The 16,525-nt window shown below is 37.5% G+C and overlaps 1 protein-coding gene across 2 annotated transcripts in view; it reads left to right on the top strand.

Moving 5' to 3' along the window:
• Positions 1-9,180: 9,180 nt before the first annotated feature.
• The window catches only part of cntn3a.1 (contactin 3a, tandem duplicate 1), a 65,829-nt gene continuing 58,484 nt past the window's right edge, over positions 9,181-16,525 (top strand). Inside the window, exons 1-2 of one of the 2 annotated variants that reach the window (XM_084427333.1) lie at positions 9,181-9,584; positions 16,383-16,522. In XM_084427333.1, coding sequence (XP_084283459.1) covers positions 16,468-16,522 — 55 coding nt within the window. In that variant the 5' untranslated portion in view covers positions 9,181-9,584; positions 16,383-16,467. The remainder of the gene's footprint in view (positions 9,585-16,382; positions 16,523-16,525) is intronic. The other variant, XM_084427332.1, reaches the window with a different exon arrangement.

Below are 16,525 nucleotides of genomic sequence, written 5' to 3' on the forward strand. Positions count from 1 at the left end.
CTTGTATTTAAAAACTTTGTGCATTATTTTCTTTGAGGGGAAATTGTGGAAGAAAAAAAATAAAAAGAAATTTGCAACAATGTAATCTCAAGGTTGCAAAATCTCACCATTGTTATAAATTATAATGAAGTACAAGTATAAACTTTGACTTTCTGGAGAATCCCACCAAGCTAGGAGCCTGAAATATTGATACGTTCATGTAAGAGGAGTCCTCTGACAGTTGCTGAAGCTTCGTGATCCTGGAACATCACTGACCCCCTGCAAAGCGTCTGAAATGTATGTTTATATTGGCCTACAGTGCAGTTGCTTTTATCTCAATAAAACTCTTTCAGTGCACAAGAAAGCCTCTGAGACTCTTTAAAGTTTCAGTAGGCTTCATTGAAAATGATTTGGAATATTTATCTATGATTTACTGAATGGGCTCTGTTGAGAGAATTACAAGGCCTACCATTGCAACATGCTTCTTTTTTTTTTTTTCTTTTTTTTTTTTTATCATTTGTCTGGCAGTAAACATGGGAATTGCAAAAATAAAATAAAATACTGCAAGTCAAAAACACTTGGAAGATTACTAATGTAATGTTTTGGTTGAAGCAGAGGAGGCAGGATCCAAGTGCAGCAGTCTTTATTTAAATAAACTCCAGGACTCAGGACTCAGGACTCAGGACTCAGGACTCAGGACTCAGGACTCAGGACTCAGGACTCAGGACTCAGGACTCAGGACTCAGCCACCTACAACCACCATAGTGCAATGATGAGAACTGATAAAGACTGAACTAAACACAGGGCTTAAATACACAGACAGACAAGCTTAATAAGATCACAAGGGGGCGTGGCTAATAACACCTGGGGAGACTAATCAACACTAAACATAACAAGGGACTGTAAAACATGGAACAAGAATGGGGAACACAGGTTGAAAACATCACAACTAATGCCTAGTTCACACTACACAACTTTAAACGTCGGCAGATCGCTGTGCTGTTTAAGCCAAGTTCAGACTATATGATTTTAAAACGTCGGGCTGAACTGTGCGGTTCACACTACATGACTTGCTCTCTGTGAAATCAGGAGTGTTCAAGTTGTTGAGCTGTTCACACCACACGACACAACGTGCTTGATCCGCAACAGGAGGTAACGCACTACACGAGTTGACGACAACTTATCTTGTCTACAAACCACGTTTTGTCACGAAAAATCACACGATAAAACGAACCGGAAATGACGCGAAACAGCACGCGCGCCACTGCCCAGCGAAGAAGACGAAGAAGAACACCACACGCGAGTCTTTGTTTGAATATGGACGTCAGACAGAAATTAGTGCTGCAAACTGTTTGCTTGATGATTTGCTCTGGAAAAAAAACGCAAAAGAATTTTTTTTGGTTTCTTTGAAAACCGCGTATTTACCCGGTGACCTCAACCCATGCCTTGCTCTGATTGGCTGTAGCTCATGACATCACATGAGGTTGAGTCGTGCGACAGCTCCGGATATCTAGCATGCTAGATATTTTTCTGGGCTCGGCGACCAGTCTGCGAGGCGTCTGCGAGCGTCTTTGATGCGTTGTTGGCTCTTTCATACTAACAGATTGGCGAGCGTTCATCGGCCGCTAATCCCCCGCGATTTGCACGCGATAACACCCCGACCTGTCGGCGAGCTCAACGATTTGCAAATCGGGCTTAAATCGGGCTTAAAATCCTGTAGTGTGAACTTGGCTTTAGACTACATGACTTGCTCTGGAGTCTTGAAGTCTTTGTGGTGTTCACACTATGTGACACTACGTAAATGATCTGCAACAGGGGGTTACACACTACACGAGCTGACAACAACTCTGTCACCCAACGACTCTATCCGGTCCCAAAACCACATTTTGTCACGAAAACATGCGCAAGAAGTGGAATGGGAAATGGCACATTGTCTATTTGAAAATGGACGGCGGGACAAAATTGGCGGTAAAAAATAAATAAAAAATAAATAAATTTATATATATTGTTTGTGCAATGATCTGTTTAGAACCCCGAAAAAAAAAAAAAAAAAAGAATATGGGTGAAAGGCTGGATAAGCACATGCGGGCAGCAGGGATTGTCTGTCAGAGAGAGCTGGAGGTGAGTAAAACATTATAATGAAAAGGCAGCTGACTGCTGTGGTTTGGCAACGATGGTAACAAATACAAAAGGCTTTTGTAATGTCATAACAAGCTGATCATTGGCTGTTGCTCGTCGCGACACGTGACACCACAGGCTATCGAGTCGGCCCACAGCTCCAGATATTTGGCATGCTAGATATTTGTCTGCGAGCGTTTTTGATGCGTCGTTAAGTATTTCACACTTAAAGATTGGCGAGCGCGGATCACCCGCAGATTTGCACGCGATTACAGCCCGACCTGTCGGCGAGCTCGTTAATTTGCAAATCGGTCTTAAATCGGGCTTAAAATCCTATAGTGTGAACTAGCCATAAATTGGATTAAAAACTGTCAGCAGCGGTGTCACTAGGCAGTGACCATATTGTTTGACTTTGGCATGCAGACAGATTCAATTTGTAAATGTGTTCCTGCCAAACCTTCTGCAGTCCTGTGTAATTTAACCATATTTAGCCATTAAGCCATTTTCAATTTCTTTAAACATTTGTTATGTTTATATATTAATATTCTTCACTGGATCTCTGAGGGTTAAGCGTTCTATCGGATTTTCCAAAACCTTTTCCTGCAGTGTTTTTGGTCACAATGGCCAAGCGCCAGGTAAGCTATCCCAGCCCTGTGGCCAGGGAGCATGTGGAGATTCATTTGAAAGCTCCTGCCTCCACGGACACTGTTTGATAACCGCCAGATTTAAAGCAGAAAACTCTGCATTTCAAAGCAAATCTGTTCAATATTTCTTCACAAAGAATCGTCGTATTAAAAGAAAGTCTGTGCAGCTCTCACTTTGAACATTCAGAGAGTCAAGGAATATGAAGAATATTAACTCACCTTGTCCTTGATTTATTCAAACCCTCAGCCAAGATGAGCCAGTTTCAAGGCTACTGGAGCTTTGAGAAAACTGTACATGTTTTCATATTCTGGTTCAAATAGTTTACATTTATATTTGTACAATATAAAAGAATCTACTGAATTATAAAAAAAAAAATTGGTGTACTTACCCAAGAAAGCACTGGGTAATGTAAGTTAACTAAATGGGTTAATGTTAGATTTAGGGGTAGGTTCAGGGTTAGAACCTATAGTTATCAACCAGATATTCATTAATTCTATCTATCTATCTATCTATCTATCTATCTATCTATCTATCTATCTATCTATCTATCTATCTATCTATCTATCTATCTATCTATCTATCTATCCTACCCTATCTATGCTACTAGGGGTAGTTTCAGGGTTACACCTAGTTATCAACCAGATATTCATTCTATCTATCTATCTATCTATCTATCTATCTATCTATCTATCTATCTATCTATCTATCTATCTATCTATCTATCTATCTATCTATCTATCTATCTATCTATCTATCTATCTATCTATCTATCTATCTATCTGCTGTCCGTCTATCCTACCCTATCTATGCTACTAGGGGTAGTTTCAGGGTTACACCTAGTTATCAACCAGATATTCATTCTATCTATCTATCTATCTATCTATCTATCTATCTATCTATCTATCTATCTATCTATCTATCTATCTATCTGTCTATCTGTCTGTCTGTCTGTCTGTCTGTCTGTCTGTCTGTCTGTCTGTCTGTCTATCTATCTATCTATCTATCTATCTATCTATCTATCTATCTATCTATCTATCTATCTATCTGCTGTCCGTCTATCCTACCCTATCTATGCTACATCCGTCACCAAGGCACCATAGAAAGATAGATGAGGAGGAGATGATGAAATCATTGCTGTTGAACAAGGGTTTTATCAACAGGAGTTGAGGGGTCTCTGTGAGTGAATTATTCAAAGCCAGCTACAGAGGTGCACTCTGGAGGAGGGGTCAGAGTCATGAAAGGCCTGCCTTATCACCCTGCTTTTCAAACACTACTCCAGCCCTCTGATACCTGGATTTAGACCTGGTGGGAAAAGAGGACAAGCATGACAGCCTCAAAGACTGAAACAGAGATTTAACTTGTGGACGCACATCAGTGGGTAGATAAACAGAGAGGAAGAAAAGCATAGGAGCTGGGGTAAAAGCCCTTACATTTTTACAAATGGTGCAGTGTGGTGTAGCATTAAGTGTGTGTGCTTTTTGGCATGGATCACCAGAAGTAATCCTCATGATACTAAATTAAATTCATGTTATATTCATTAAGATAATTATATTAAATTGAACTAAACTCATTGTCTTCCAGTGCACTCTTGACTGCTTTCCATTGCTCACCACCTTCAGGAATCATTCAATTTCAATAATAAAACGTCTCATAAAAGCATTTCTCATTTTCAAATAATTGCATAATAATGAATGATATTGATGATAGTCAAAGATTCATTAGTGGGAATCATAGCCCACTGAATAAAGCTCTAGAGACATGAACACTGCTACTGTAGAGCTCAGTCCAAAAACACAGTTAAACCTGAGATAAAAACATGAAAAGCTATTACAAAATAAAAAAAATAAAAAACTGGTCCAAACCAGAGAAAGTAAATCAGACTGATGTCAGAGCTGTGCAATGCCTTTTATATCGTACTCCTTTAAAAACCAGTCACAAGCCGCACGGATATATTTGTGGCAATAGCCAACAATACATTGTATGGGTCAAAATTATCGATTTTTCTTTTATGCCAAAAATCATTAGGATATTAAGTAAAGATCATTTTCCATGAAGATATAGGTAATTTCCTACCGTATATAAAACATTTATTTTTGTGAGTGAATGCAGCACAATGGCGAACATAATTGGACAACTTTAAAGGCATTTTTCTCAATGTTTCGATTTTTTTACACCCTCAGATTCCAGATTTTCAAATAGTTGCATCTCGGCCAAATATTCCTATCCTAACAAACCATACATCAGTGGAAAGCTTATTTATTCAGCTTTCAGATGATGTATAAATCTCAATTTAAAAAAAAACTGACCGATGTGACTGGTTTTGTGGTCCAGGGTCACGTTTGGCAATCTCTGATGGTTTTCACAGTCTATTTGAGAATTTGACTTTTTTTTGGTTTGGAAAATGACATGCTGACAGCAAAAGGCACCACAATGATTTTAAAACCGAATGACAATTTAAACCCTCCCCAGTATATGGTGGGGATTTGAGTCTCACATTAATGCATAGGCTATAATATTATATGATACACTACTGGTGTCACAATTATGTTCTGGCTTGTCTTGTCTGCACCTGTTCTTGTTAGTCCCTGATTAGTTAACCTTTATCAGAGAATGTCTAATATGGCGAGAAGTTTCACTCTCAGTACACTTCCGGCTTCTGAACTGGTTGCAGTTCCTCTCTGATTCCATATGAGGGCGCTCACAGGACGAGTGCAGAATGAATGGAGGTCTATGGCGCTATACCAATAAAAATCCACTTTTCTCAGGATATAATTTTTTGTCTAGTAATTTGAATGTTGTATTCGAAAGGAGATGCAAATAAATTACACATTGCTGGGTGTTAGATTTTTTTGAGTCACTTATTTGCTTTAAAAAGTGTTTTAAAGTGTCAATGACGTCATACACATGTACGACCAGAGATACTGCTTAACGGCAATCCTTCACTCACTCTGGTGCGTTCGCGCTCTGCACTTTCTTTTCACTCGAGGCATCGACAACACAGCTGACAGGTAAATACACGTGCTAGAAGAGTTTTTGTTTTGTTTGTTTCTGGTCCCGCTGCGGATGACACGATGCCATCAAGCGGTATCTCTGGTCGTAATCAGTCCTTCACTGACCAATCAGCGTTCATTAGCAGAATGCTAGCGTGTTATGGGCAACAACAACTCAACCTGTAAGAAATCGATAGGACATAAGTACTCGTTCGTTCAACTTTCGACCTATAACCCATGTTGAACTTGCAAAATCTACAATCAGATCTGAGATTTCTCAACGGCAATCGGGTGAAAGAGACAAATTTAGCTGTCTAGCCCCATTGACTCCCATTCATTTTGCACTCATGGCGATCGCCCCCAGTGGAACTCTGGTGGTACTACAACCAAAATTCGGTACAATAGAGCTTAATAGGGAGTGGGTAGGCTCTCCGTAGACGGGCTCTGCCTTTATCCACCTGTGTCTTGTTAGTTCCCTCGTTTACCCTGTGTATACATACTACCGTTCACTTCTGTCCCTTGTTGGTTATTGTTTGTGTTCGTGTGTACATGTCTTTGGACACACTGTTACAGTCTGTTAACCTGCTTGTTACATTAAGACATATCTCCGTTGGAAATATACCTTCATCTGCCAAGCCGTGACAACTGGTCAAAAGTTGGGAATAATTAAGATTGTCTTATGCTCACCAAGGATATAATTTAGTTTAGAATGTAATGCAAAGCTGAATTTTCAGTCTTCAGGGTCACATGATCCTTCAGAAATCATCCTGATGCTCAAGAAACCTACATGGTTCTTGAAAGAAAGTATTTATTCACCATGAAATGGTGAATAACTGCTGTATTCACCATTTCAAAAAATAAAAGTCTTCAATTGCATCCTTCAACCTTGCAGGTACATTCAATATCATGAATGCATAAAAGCATACGATTATGTTTGTTTCTTTAAAGAGCTTCATCCTTGTGTTGAGTCCTAAGATCATCTATAGACTTTATTGTCATCCTCGAGAAGTTATTTTATTTACTTTTATATAAGATGTTGAAGATGTGTTTTGATCTTTACCTGCTGTTTAAACTAACTGATCAAAATTGAGAAAATTGCTGACGCTGCTATTTATACAGAAATTCGAGCTTCTAGACTTTTTGGATGCATAATGCAAAATCTATCACAACATCTTATATAAACGTAAATAATTCTAGTGATGCTACATGGTTTAAAAACAATGTCTCCCTATTTCAAAGAGACAGCTCCGAGCTCCATGAGTCATTAGCAGGCCCACATGGAATCTGCACACACAAAACTCCACAGAAGCTTCCACAGATTTCCAAAGAACTGAAGTGACCAAAAATCAAACAGTTCAACACATCCTTTGCCCTTTATTAACAATTTTGACAAATTTGACAAAGCTTTCAACTGTGTTACTCAGTTGTACACATCTTAACATTTAATTCTAAAGATTTTCGAAAATTATGCAAAAAATTACAACAGAAAATACTTTTTAATATAAACATAATAAACATATAAAATATGAAATCATATACGTACGTCGAATACGTGCATTATAGCTGGGTTATACTCGAGAATGCTTTGACGTGCTGCCTTACTACTGGTGAAATTGTGCCAATAATTCCCTGTATGTACAGGACACAATTTGTTTTTATAAAAAAATACTTTTATTCATCTAAAGGGGTTATTTATGTTCCAAAGCTTGTAGTGAATTGCTATTGGTAAGACTGTCTTACTACAGATGAAATTGTGCCAATACCTCCCTTAATGTATGTATAATAAACAACTATAATATTTCATGTCAACATACAATAGTTACATACTGTTACTTAAAACTAATCATGGTGTTGATATTTTTGTAGACTCTATAGAAAAGTGGCAAGGAAAACGAACTTTATCGCGCTTCAGGAGCATTTTCGTTGTGTTGTGAACTTATGTTTGCTTTTTAATTTTTGTTGTGTTGTGCACTACTGGGCCACCGTACCTTCTTCCCATAAAACAAACATACCTTGCTACAAGGTAATTTTCGGAGAGGCTAGCAATAGCGAGCTAGCTTTGAAAGCATAAGGTCCCACCCTCCCTTCAGAGCATCTCTAAAGACATGCCTCCTTCAAAACACATGAACAAGTACAGCAGGGACCGAACAAAAGCGCCACGAGAGACAGCGTTAAACTTCATGTCTCAAAGCACATAACATTACAATAATAATGAACATATACAACTTAAAGAGCTCTGACCTGTACCACCTGACTGCTGACTGCGATCAATTTCAGAGTCGATATAGTGTTGCCATTGAAACGCATTATCTGAGTCACAAACCTCTCTGAGTATAACGTCACAGGTTTCCATCTATTCCAAATTACAGTTATGGTGTGAACGCAGCATAAGCTCATTGTTTTGATTCAGGAGGAAAAGGCGGCTGCTGTTTCGGTTGCGGTGCTCAGTGACTGACCTCTGTCTAACTCTGCATAGCATTGAACACGCTGATGACGTGTCTGCGCAAGCTGGTGCGCGGAGGTATGGAAATACATACGTTGACAGGCAGGTAGGACATTGTATCAGGACATTCAGACCAAATGCAATGATTGGATTATATACATATAAATACATTTACACCATAAAACTTAGTTATTGCTATCAAGATGTGAAGAGACTTTAAACCAGCATAACAAAAAATAAATAAATAATCTGGAACAAGTCTACCATGCATTTAATGAAACTTTAACAAAAATGTGACATTTCACTTCTCTTTAATGAAACATGACACACTGATTATGCAAGCCTAAATGAGAATGGGAAGGCGTAAAGTCGAGCAACAGCTGCTAAAAGGCTGATACAGCCTCTGATTTTGGTCTCTAATGGTATGTTAAATATCAGTGTATTCCTGAAATTGAAGTGAGAATGCATTGCACACAGAATGCAGAAGTGTATTTTTTAGGTTAAGAAAGTAATAATAATAATAATATATATATATATATATATATATATATATATATATATATATATATATATATATATATATATATATATATATATATATATATATATATATATATAATCCCATTTAGCCTAACAGAGTGACTTTCACACTCATGAATTGAAAAGAAGCCAATTCTTCAATTGTGGATTTTGCCCAACCCTGAGGGATACGTTTTATTTCCTCATTAATTCATGAGGTCATTTAAAATGAATATATTTTCTAAATGTCTTTTTATCTTAGAGGAGAATAATACAGCTCAGATCAGCAGGCACTTGCCACAACTTTTACCAAATGAGGAATGTGCATAAAGAGTAAGCACAGCTAAATAGCACAGGTCTCAAACACAGAGGACATTTTAAACCCGATATTGTGTTTTTTAATCCATTATAATCTTTGTATGACTCAGGTCTCTGTACCTCCCACTCTCTTTCCACGGGACGCGGTGTTTTCTTTCATGTGCTGATGAGCTGACAGCAGCAGATCAAGTGATGTGAAGTTTGTGTTGCGTCACAGCGGGGATGTGAGCGCGAGCGCGTGGCGCAGTGTGGAGTGGATCCGCACATTCACCTCTGTGTGTGAGGCTGAACTGGGGATAGCCTACTTACGCGTAACGCCTTTGCTTTACTTCTCATTTGCTGCACAATAATTCAGTGGGGTATCATCACTGCGGCTTACCGTTTCTCATGGAGTATCTTTGATTTCCGGAGGCAGAAAATAGGAGAAATATATATATATATTTTTTTTTTTCTGTGGCAGTTGCACTTGTGAAGCGCGCTCGACTCGTCTCTGGCATTGTGGAATGGCTAGAGAGATGATGCTCTTACACTGGCAGACGCGAAGAGGCTGAAAACTGTGGGAAGTCAAACAGGTAAACGAGTTTTGAGACAGAAACACGAATAGTTTTAGGACTGTTAAAAAGAAGAGGAAGAGCTAAATGTGTTTCTGTGTTTAGATTAGATATTAAGTTCTAAGATTTTCACAGAAGCAGATTAGTGTTTTCAGTTCATATGGTTATGATCAGAACGCTTTGCTACTTTATAAAAAACATGTTTTTTCTTTAAAAAAATAAAGGTTTCAGTTAGAACCAGACGGATTTTAACGTCTGATGTCTTATATGAAAACCATTTCAAGCTCTACAAAGTACTTTTTATTTTCGAGTTCTTTAGAAAACCATGAATGTAACGAACCAAAATTATGTTCTGAATAGCTGTTTAAATCATATATATATATAACCAACTTAATAACCATTAAGGAGCCTTTTGCCATTGCAAACTTTGTCATTCAGATTAAGAATTCCTGTTTCCATTCCTCTTTTCACTTAATTAATATTGCATAATTAGTCCACATTCTTAGATTCTCCATTGAAACTTTCCATTTTTTCCCCAACCATGTTTGGTCAGTGAACCTCAGCAACATCTGTCCAGACACTGCCATGCTACAGCCTAATTGGACCTCTCTCAGTTAACCATCTGTGAAATAATTATGAAACTATATTCCAATCTATCTAACCATTAAAACACTCAAATAAATGTGTGGGGTATCATTAAAAATGTATCCTGTCTTTAAATTATTAATCCTCTTGTGTTCATGATGACTCCAGAGACTTGGGTTGAGATCAACTGTCCTTTTAATGATGTGAAAAATTGCAATGAATTTCACAACCCTTTTTTTTTAAGCAATGTGGATTGTAACTAACTACTATTTATTTATTTGTTTGTTTGAATGAGGTAGACTAATTGACTACTAATAGAGGTTTTTGATAAAGATAGATTTCTTTCTCAAGACGAATCCAAGTTGTATTTTTCTTGACAATGGGCTGGATTTGACATAGGAGGAAAAGTCTTTCTCCATGTACCTCTCTCACATAGTTATTCTGCATATTAGAGAAGTGTGGTAGCGATAAGACATCTGATCCCTTAAATTGCTTCTTTTTTTCTTTTTTTTTTTATGATTTTAGGTGTTAAAACTCAATTTTTTTTGAGGAATCACAATCTTTATATAATAACAAAACCATGTTTTGTTTTATTTTATTGAGACTTGATACACAGTAAGGCAGTCTGTGTTTAGGTTAGGCAGCGTTTTGCAGAAAGAATAAATTCCAGAATAAAAAATGAGGACTTATTTATACATAGCAATAATTTGCACTGGAGGTAGAGGCAGTTTTTGCTGCACTCTGCTGGCTTGTCAGAGTATTAAAAAAACACTGGATGATTTCTCAAGGCATCATTAGGGAAGCCAGATTGTTTGCACACTCCTCTGTGTTGATGCAAGTCAAGGGGGAAGAGACAAGGAGGGAGGCTTGTCTTCTGTGACATATTGCATTTCCCCCCTTCTCCCAGCATTGCTTGTTAAGTCATAGAGAGCTGATGTTTATATGCAGCAGGTCGAGGCTGAGGTGTGAGATGATGATATGCTTCAGATTTCTGCACCAGAGATTTTTTGTTGGAAAACACATGAATAGTCTGAGTGTCAGACCTTTGTCATTAAAGAGAGAGAAGAAAGGAATATTCGGGATCTCATGCCACAGATGCTGGTGAATATTACGGAAAATATTTTCAGCTCTTCCCTCTGTTTGTAAAAACAAGCACAAAAAAAAAAGAAAAAAAAAAGTGTTGATGCATAGAAACTTACAATGGAAGTTTATAACTAGGGAGACTATCCATGTTTTCACTGTTACACTGAAAGAGTGCTGAATCTCCTGATCGAAACACATGCGAAGAAGAAGCAGAAACAAGTCATGGAATATTGCATATGCAAATGTAAAATAACGCGACCATCAAACATTAAACAGCATAAGTTTAAAACTTCCTAATGTTACTGAATGAAATGGAATAGGTAACGACTGTAACAATACTTTTCTCAGCTTTTTGTTTCAAATGTTGCTTTTTTAGTGAAACTTACCCACATTCAAGTGTTGATAAAAAAGTATGCATGAAGCTAGAAAATGGTCAAAGTACAGTTAAAGGTACAGTATATTTCAAGTATAAAAAATGAATACCTAAATAGGAACATAGTAGTATACTTAAAGTGCAAAAATAATATCTAAATAGTAAACTATGATATTAAGTTCACTAAATAAACTTACAAGTATACGTGCAGTATAAAACTACTAAAGAAGTTTACTGAGAGTATACTTCAAAGTGTACTTTCATAAACTAAAAAATGTGCTACAAGTATTTAACTCGTAAACTTTAAGTATACCTATAAGTTAATTTGTAGTATAGTTGCAGTACTAGTTTACTACTGTTACACTTAAGGTATACTTAACTTTATACACCAAAAAGTGGGCCAATTTACTCCCAAGCAGTATTGATATATTACACTTACGAGTATACTACTATTACATAGATATTAGTTTACTCAATACATAAAGTATACTTAAAATATAATTGAACTTAACTTAAGTATACTTAATAAAATGGAATGAACAGAAGTGTGAACGCAAACCAGCAGATTTCTATTGGTGCTTCATTCAAAATTCAGTCATATCCAGATGAATCATGTAACTGTCGTTTCTTGGCTCTTGGATGCTGAACATTAATTTTTCATTCACACCCTCTAGATTAGAGTTCAGTCAGAGTGCACTATACCAACTGGAGAATTTTTACACGCTCCTCTACCGTGTTGTCAGCCACTATACTCACGAATGTTCATGTCAGCTGAGATATTCATTTTAACCAGTTAATTTTGCACTCTAAAGGAACTGGTTGCCTATAGGTGAAACCATGCTTGGGTTTACGCAGAAACCCAGACTCAGAGATGGTGTTTGTGGATCAAGTGAAGTCAAGGAAACCAGATAAAAGATTTAGTGTTACTTTCAACCTGAGATCGTGCCAGAACTGGAAAGAGTGGGTGTCTCATTTATGTTTAAAAAGTAGAGAGCACACATACATTTCATGTGAATCCCATGAACAGCAGAGTGAAGATTCTATTAATACAGACTTCATTGAAAAATTGATGGTTTTCTAGACAGAGGTAGTGCCAAGGTCAGGCTCACCATCGGCACTGCCTTTAAAGCCAGATACTGCATGCTTTTTCGCATCTAAGAGTCTTGCTCTTAGATGTGTTTTTCTGGTGCAAAATAGTTCTGTGCTGTATTTTTGCTCCCATTTGTCCCACTGCAGTGTAAACGTGAATGTCTGCAAATATTCTAGTCAGATCCCCTTTTTAAAGAATAAAACATGCCATATTTTGGCTTTTATTTGTTACATCAAGCTGAGTTATGGCATCAAGCAGAATTTAAAGGACAAAGAAATTCTCTGTGGGCTCATTTTCAGCTCAGATTGTTGGCTGTGATCGCTCAGTCCACAGCATTACAGCGAGACATATATTGCATGTCATGTGCGGAGTTTTGAAATGCATCCACAGGCCATATCACACAAACGAAGCAAACATTCAAAGCGGTCCGTTTTTACAGAGACATGTAATAGGCCTAGTTATGCTGTCACTTTCCAAGTTTATACCCATTTTATTTATTGCATGTGGACCCAAAATAGATGGTTAATGATGCTGTTTTGTTGTCTTTGTGTGCACAGATTTGTGATGTGTGGATTCCATTATTTCACTCCTGCAAGGGGTCAAGGTTTGGCTGGTTAACATGGTCAGTTTACCCCTGCTATTTGTAGATGGCATGTACTTAATCTTATGTGGGCAAAAGGCTTCTCTCCATTGACAGCTATTGAAAAGTAGCCAAATATTCAAGCAAAATGAAATTTTAGCCATATATGATTTGCAAAGAAACTGTCTGAGATGAACAGCAATGCTAATGGAAATTCTCTCCAGGAATTTCAGACTGATGAAGGATGTTTAATTTGTTAGACAAAATCTTGGTGAAGATGTGGGTTGTTGGCTGGATACTAGTTTTAATCTGCCCTTCAGTTCATCTCCTGCTAATACGTCTGCCACTGGTGAGCATTTGATTTTTGCATGGGTAATGAATAAATTCATATTTGCTGTGCTACGTAAAGCACCTGCTTACTGGATGACCCTTGTGATTTGAAGCCCCATTGAACATGGCAATTTTCAGACCTTGCGCATCTGCAGTCTTTTAGTAAAATAAATGTAATGTTGCCAAATGATACCAAAGCTAATCAAGAATATCATTTTAAAAATGATGACATGGGTACCACAGCCCATAAAAGTATCACATAAAATTAGAGTCAGCTTGAGTACACCCAAGCTGTTTTCATTGAATTTGATTGGCTCAGGCAGAGTTCCAAGAGCGCTGATAGGATTCAGTCATGTGACGTTTGCTCCTCATCATCCGTATTTATATACCGTACATGGTATGGATCATATCCAAAGATCTGTCTGTTCATGTGTTATTGAATTCACTGTAAAAGTCCAGGGTTTTCGGAAAAGTCACAAAACTGAAATAGATAAATAGGACTTTTCACTGTTTGCATCACTCCACTTTTGTTGCACAAGTAGGTGGCGACAAGTGAATTTATCATGTGTCTTTATGAGTCATTGAATCGTTCACTCAAACAATTTGTTTAAAACATGATGGCTGTAGCTTAAATCGTCCTTTATACCCTCTTTCACTATTCCCAAGTTTACTCCGCTAATATAGTCCACTGAATGAGTAAGTGATAATGAGAGAGTGAATTCGGACAGTCACGGAATTTGGACTAAATGAGTGCACTTAATGTCAACTATGATTTCGGCCACCACTACAAATGGCAGTCTCCTCAATAGTGCACTATGGTAAAGGGAGTGGTTTCGGACAATTGACAGAACAAAAATACACAACATAACCAGCGATATTGTCTCCAAACTGTTAACATTTGATTATACAATGGGGCTGCTGAATGCTTGATTCTGATTGGTTGACGAACGTTCTTGGGTGTGCAATTATTTTCCAGTAAACACACAGATATAAAGTATATCAACCACATTACAGTTCCATATCACTTTGCCAAATGATTTCATTTATTTCAAAGGTCCTTATAGCCTACAACAGCAAAAGAACCAAAACCCACAAAGACACTGACCAAGCAAACAGACTAACAATACCGAAATATTACCGAAATAATCTATATATTCTTCCCTCTCGCTCTCTGTATGGACACACATACTTTACAGACACACACTGGTACACAGACAGAAACATACTTGAAATAAAACATCTGAACTATGTCTTAAAGTGTCAAAACCGTATGAATGAACCGGTTCGCCTAATTATTGAACAATAAACGCTTTGTGTCATGGCTGTATTACCACCTCGCCTATGCATTATTATTTAATAATCCAATGGCCAGTCGTCAATGTTTCTTTACTAAACTTACACATGAACTTCTTGTTTATTGAACTGAGATTGTTCAATATATATATTGAACTATATATACATTGTGTTCAGTAATGCCAAGCTTCACAAGAGAAATAAGAGACACGGTCTGGAAAAACAAGCCCAAGATAAGTGACCGCTGGTTTTGGGTGGTGGGGCATTTGCACATCATGCAGTCTGCAGTTTTCTATTATGTTCTAGTAAAAAGGTTGATTGTTTTTATTCCTTGAACCGTTTCTAGTCCCATTAAAAAAAGTCATTTGGTCCGGCACGTTATTCAAGGACCAAATTACCATTTCATCACAGCATAAATGCAATGAATTAAAATAGTGATTTTATTGTCTTCAAAACTCATAAGACACGTGTAAACTCCAGCCACTTTATTTTCCCTGGCATTCTAAATAAGATATTATATACAGGACAGGTATAATATGTGTGCATTGATTGCTATGAATTTTATTATTGAAGGCAGCAAAAGCAGCTTATAATGGCATAACGATGCTGAATCAAATTACTTAAGAGGTCAAAACAGACTGGTAAATAAAAGTTACAGTCAGTTTGTGGGTTCAATAATGTATTCTTTAAATGAATAACAGCACAATTTTGGTTGAAAAGAGAGCAGTCTAACATGCCTCGACACTACAGCGCTCATTTAAACAGACAGAGCAGCGATCGCGACAGAGAAAAATCATTACGCACAAAAATAACGGTAAAGTAAATGACTAATTGTTGGATAGCTAGGTTGGTAGGTAGAGAGGTAGGCCTAGATAGTTTATATTAAGTTATTGTTGCAGGGACTTGCAATTTTGCTGTTGTACTGACAATATGGTTTACAAACGTCATTTTTGCTTTAACTAAAAAGAACATTGAGAAAAGAGGAATGACTTGAGTGTGTGCAGTGGATCGCTAGAGTAATCTTGTGTTAGAGCAGATGTGTGAGAGCCAGCTGCCTGAAGTCTGTCCTCCAGATGATCAGAGCTGTGGAGGCCAGAGAATGGCATAAGGGGATTGGTACTTTGGGCCAAGTTCTTAACCCTCCTAAAAGCCTTGTGTGATGTTGGCAAAAAAAGGTTTATTTAAGGCCCTACTTATATCCTTGAGTATCAGTGTAGATACGCCACACTGTCAGCTTTCCTGATCAAATATTTAGAAGATTATCACTGTACATGTGGTAAAGCATTTCTAACACACTGCTTAGACATTTTACAGGTAGCCAATTGATCTGTACATTGTGTACTTTTACATTTTGACATTATACACAAACGATAACTTTTGGCAATGGTATATTCCTCTGATGTCATCTGTGATTTCTTTCTCAATTTGAAATGTAACCAAAATCTAACTCTTTCTAACTCTTCTCATCTTGTCTTTTGATTTCAGGGCACAGAGGTTCAAGTCTGGACAAAGGCGGCATTCTATTTACCCTCAATCGAATGTGAGCTCTTGCTGACCTCTAATATTTAAAATGGGGTTGTCATGGAAACTGCTGTTGCTGCAATTATTCATGGGATGCCTTTCAGGTA

This window comes from Rutilus rutilus, assembly GCF_951802725.1.
Source record: "Rutilus rutilus genome assembly, chromosome: 13".
Lineage (NCBI taxonomy): Eukaryota > Metazoa > Chordata > Actinopteri > Cypriniformes > Leuciscidae > Rutilus > Rutilus rutilus.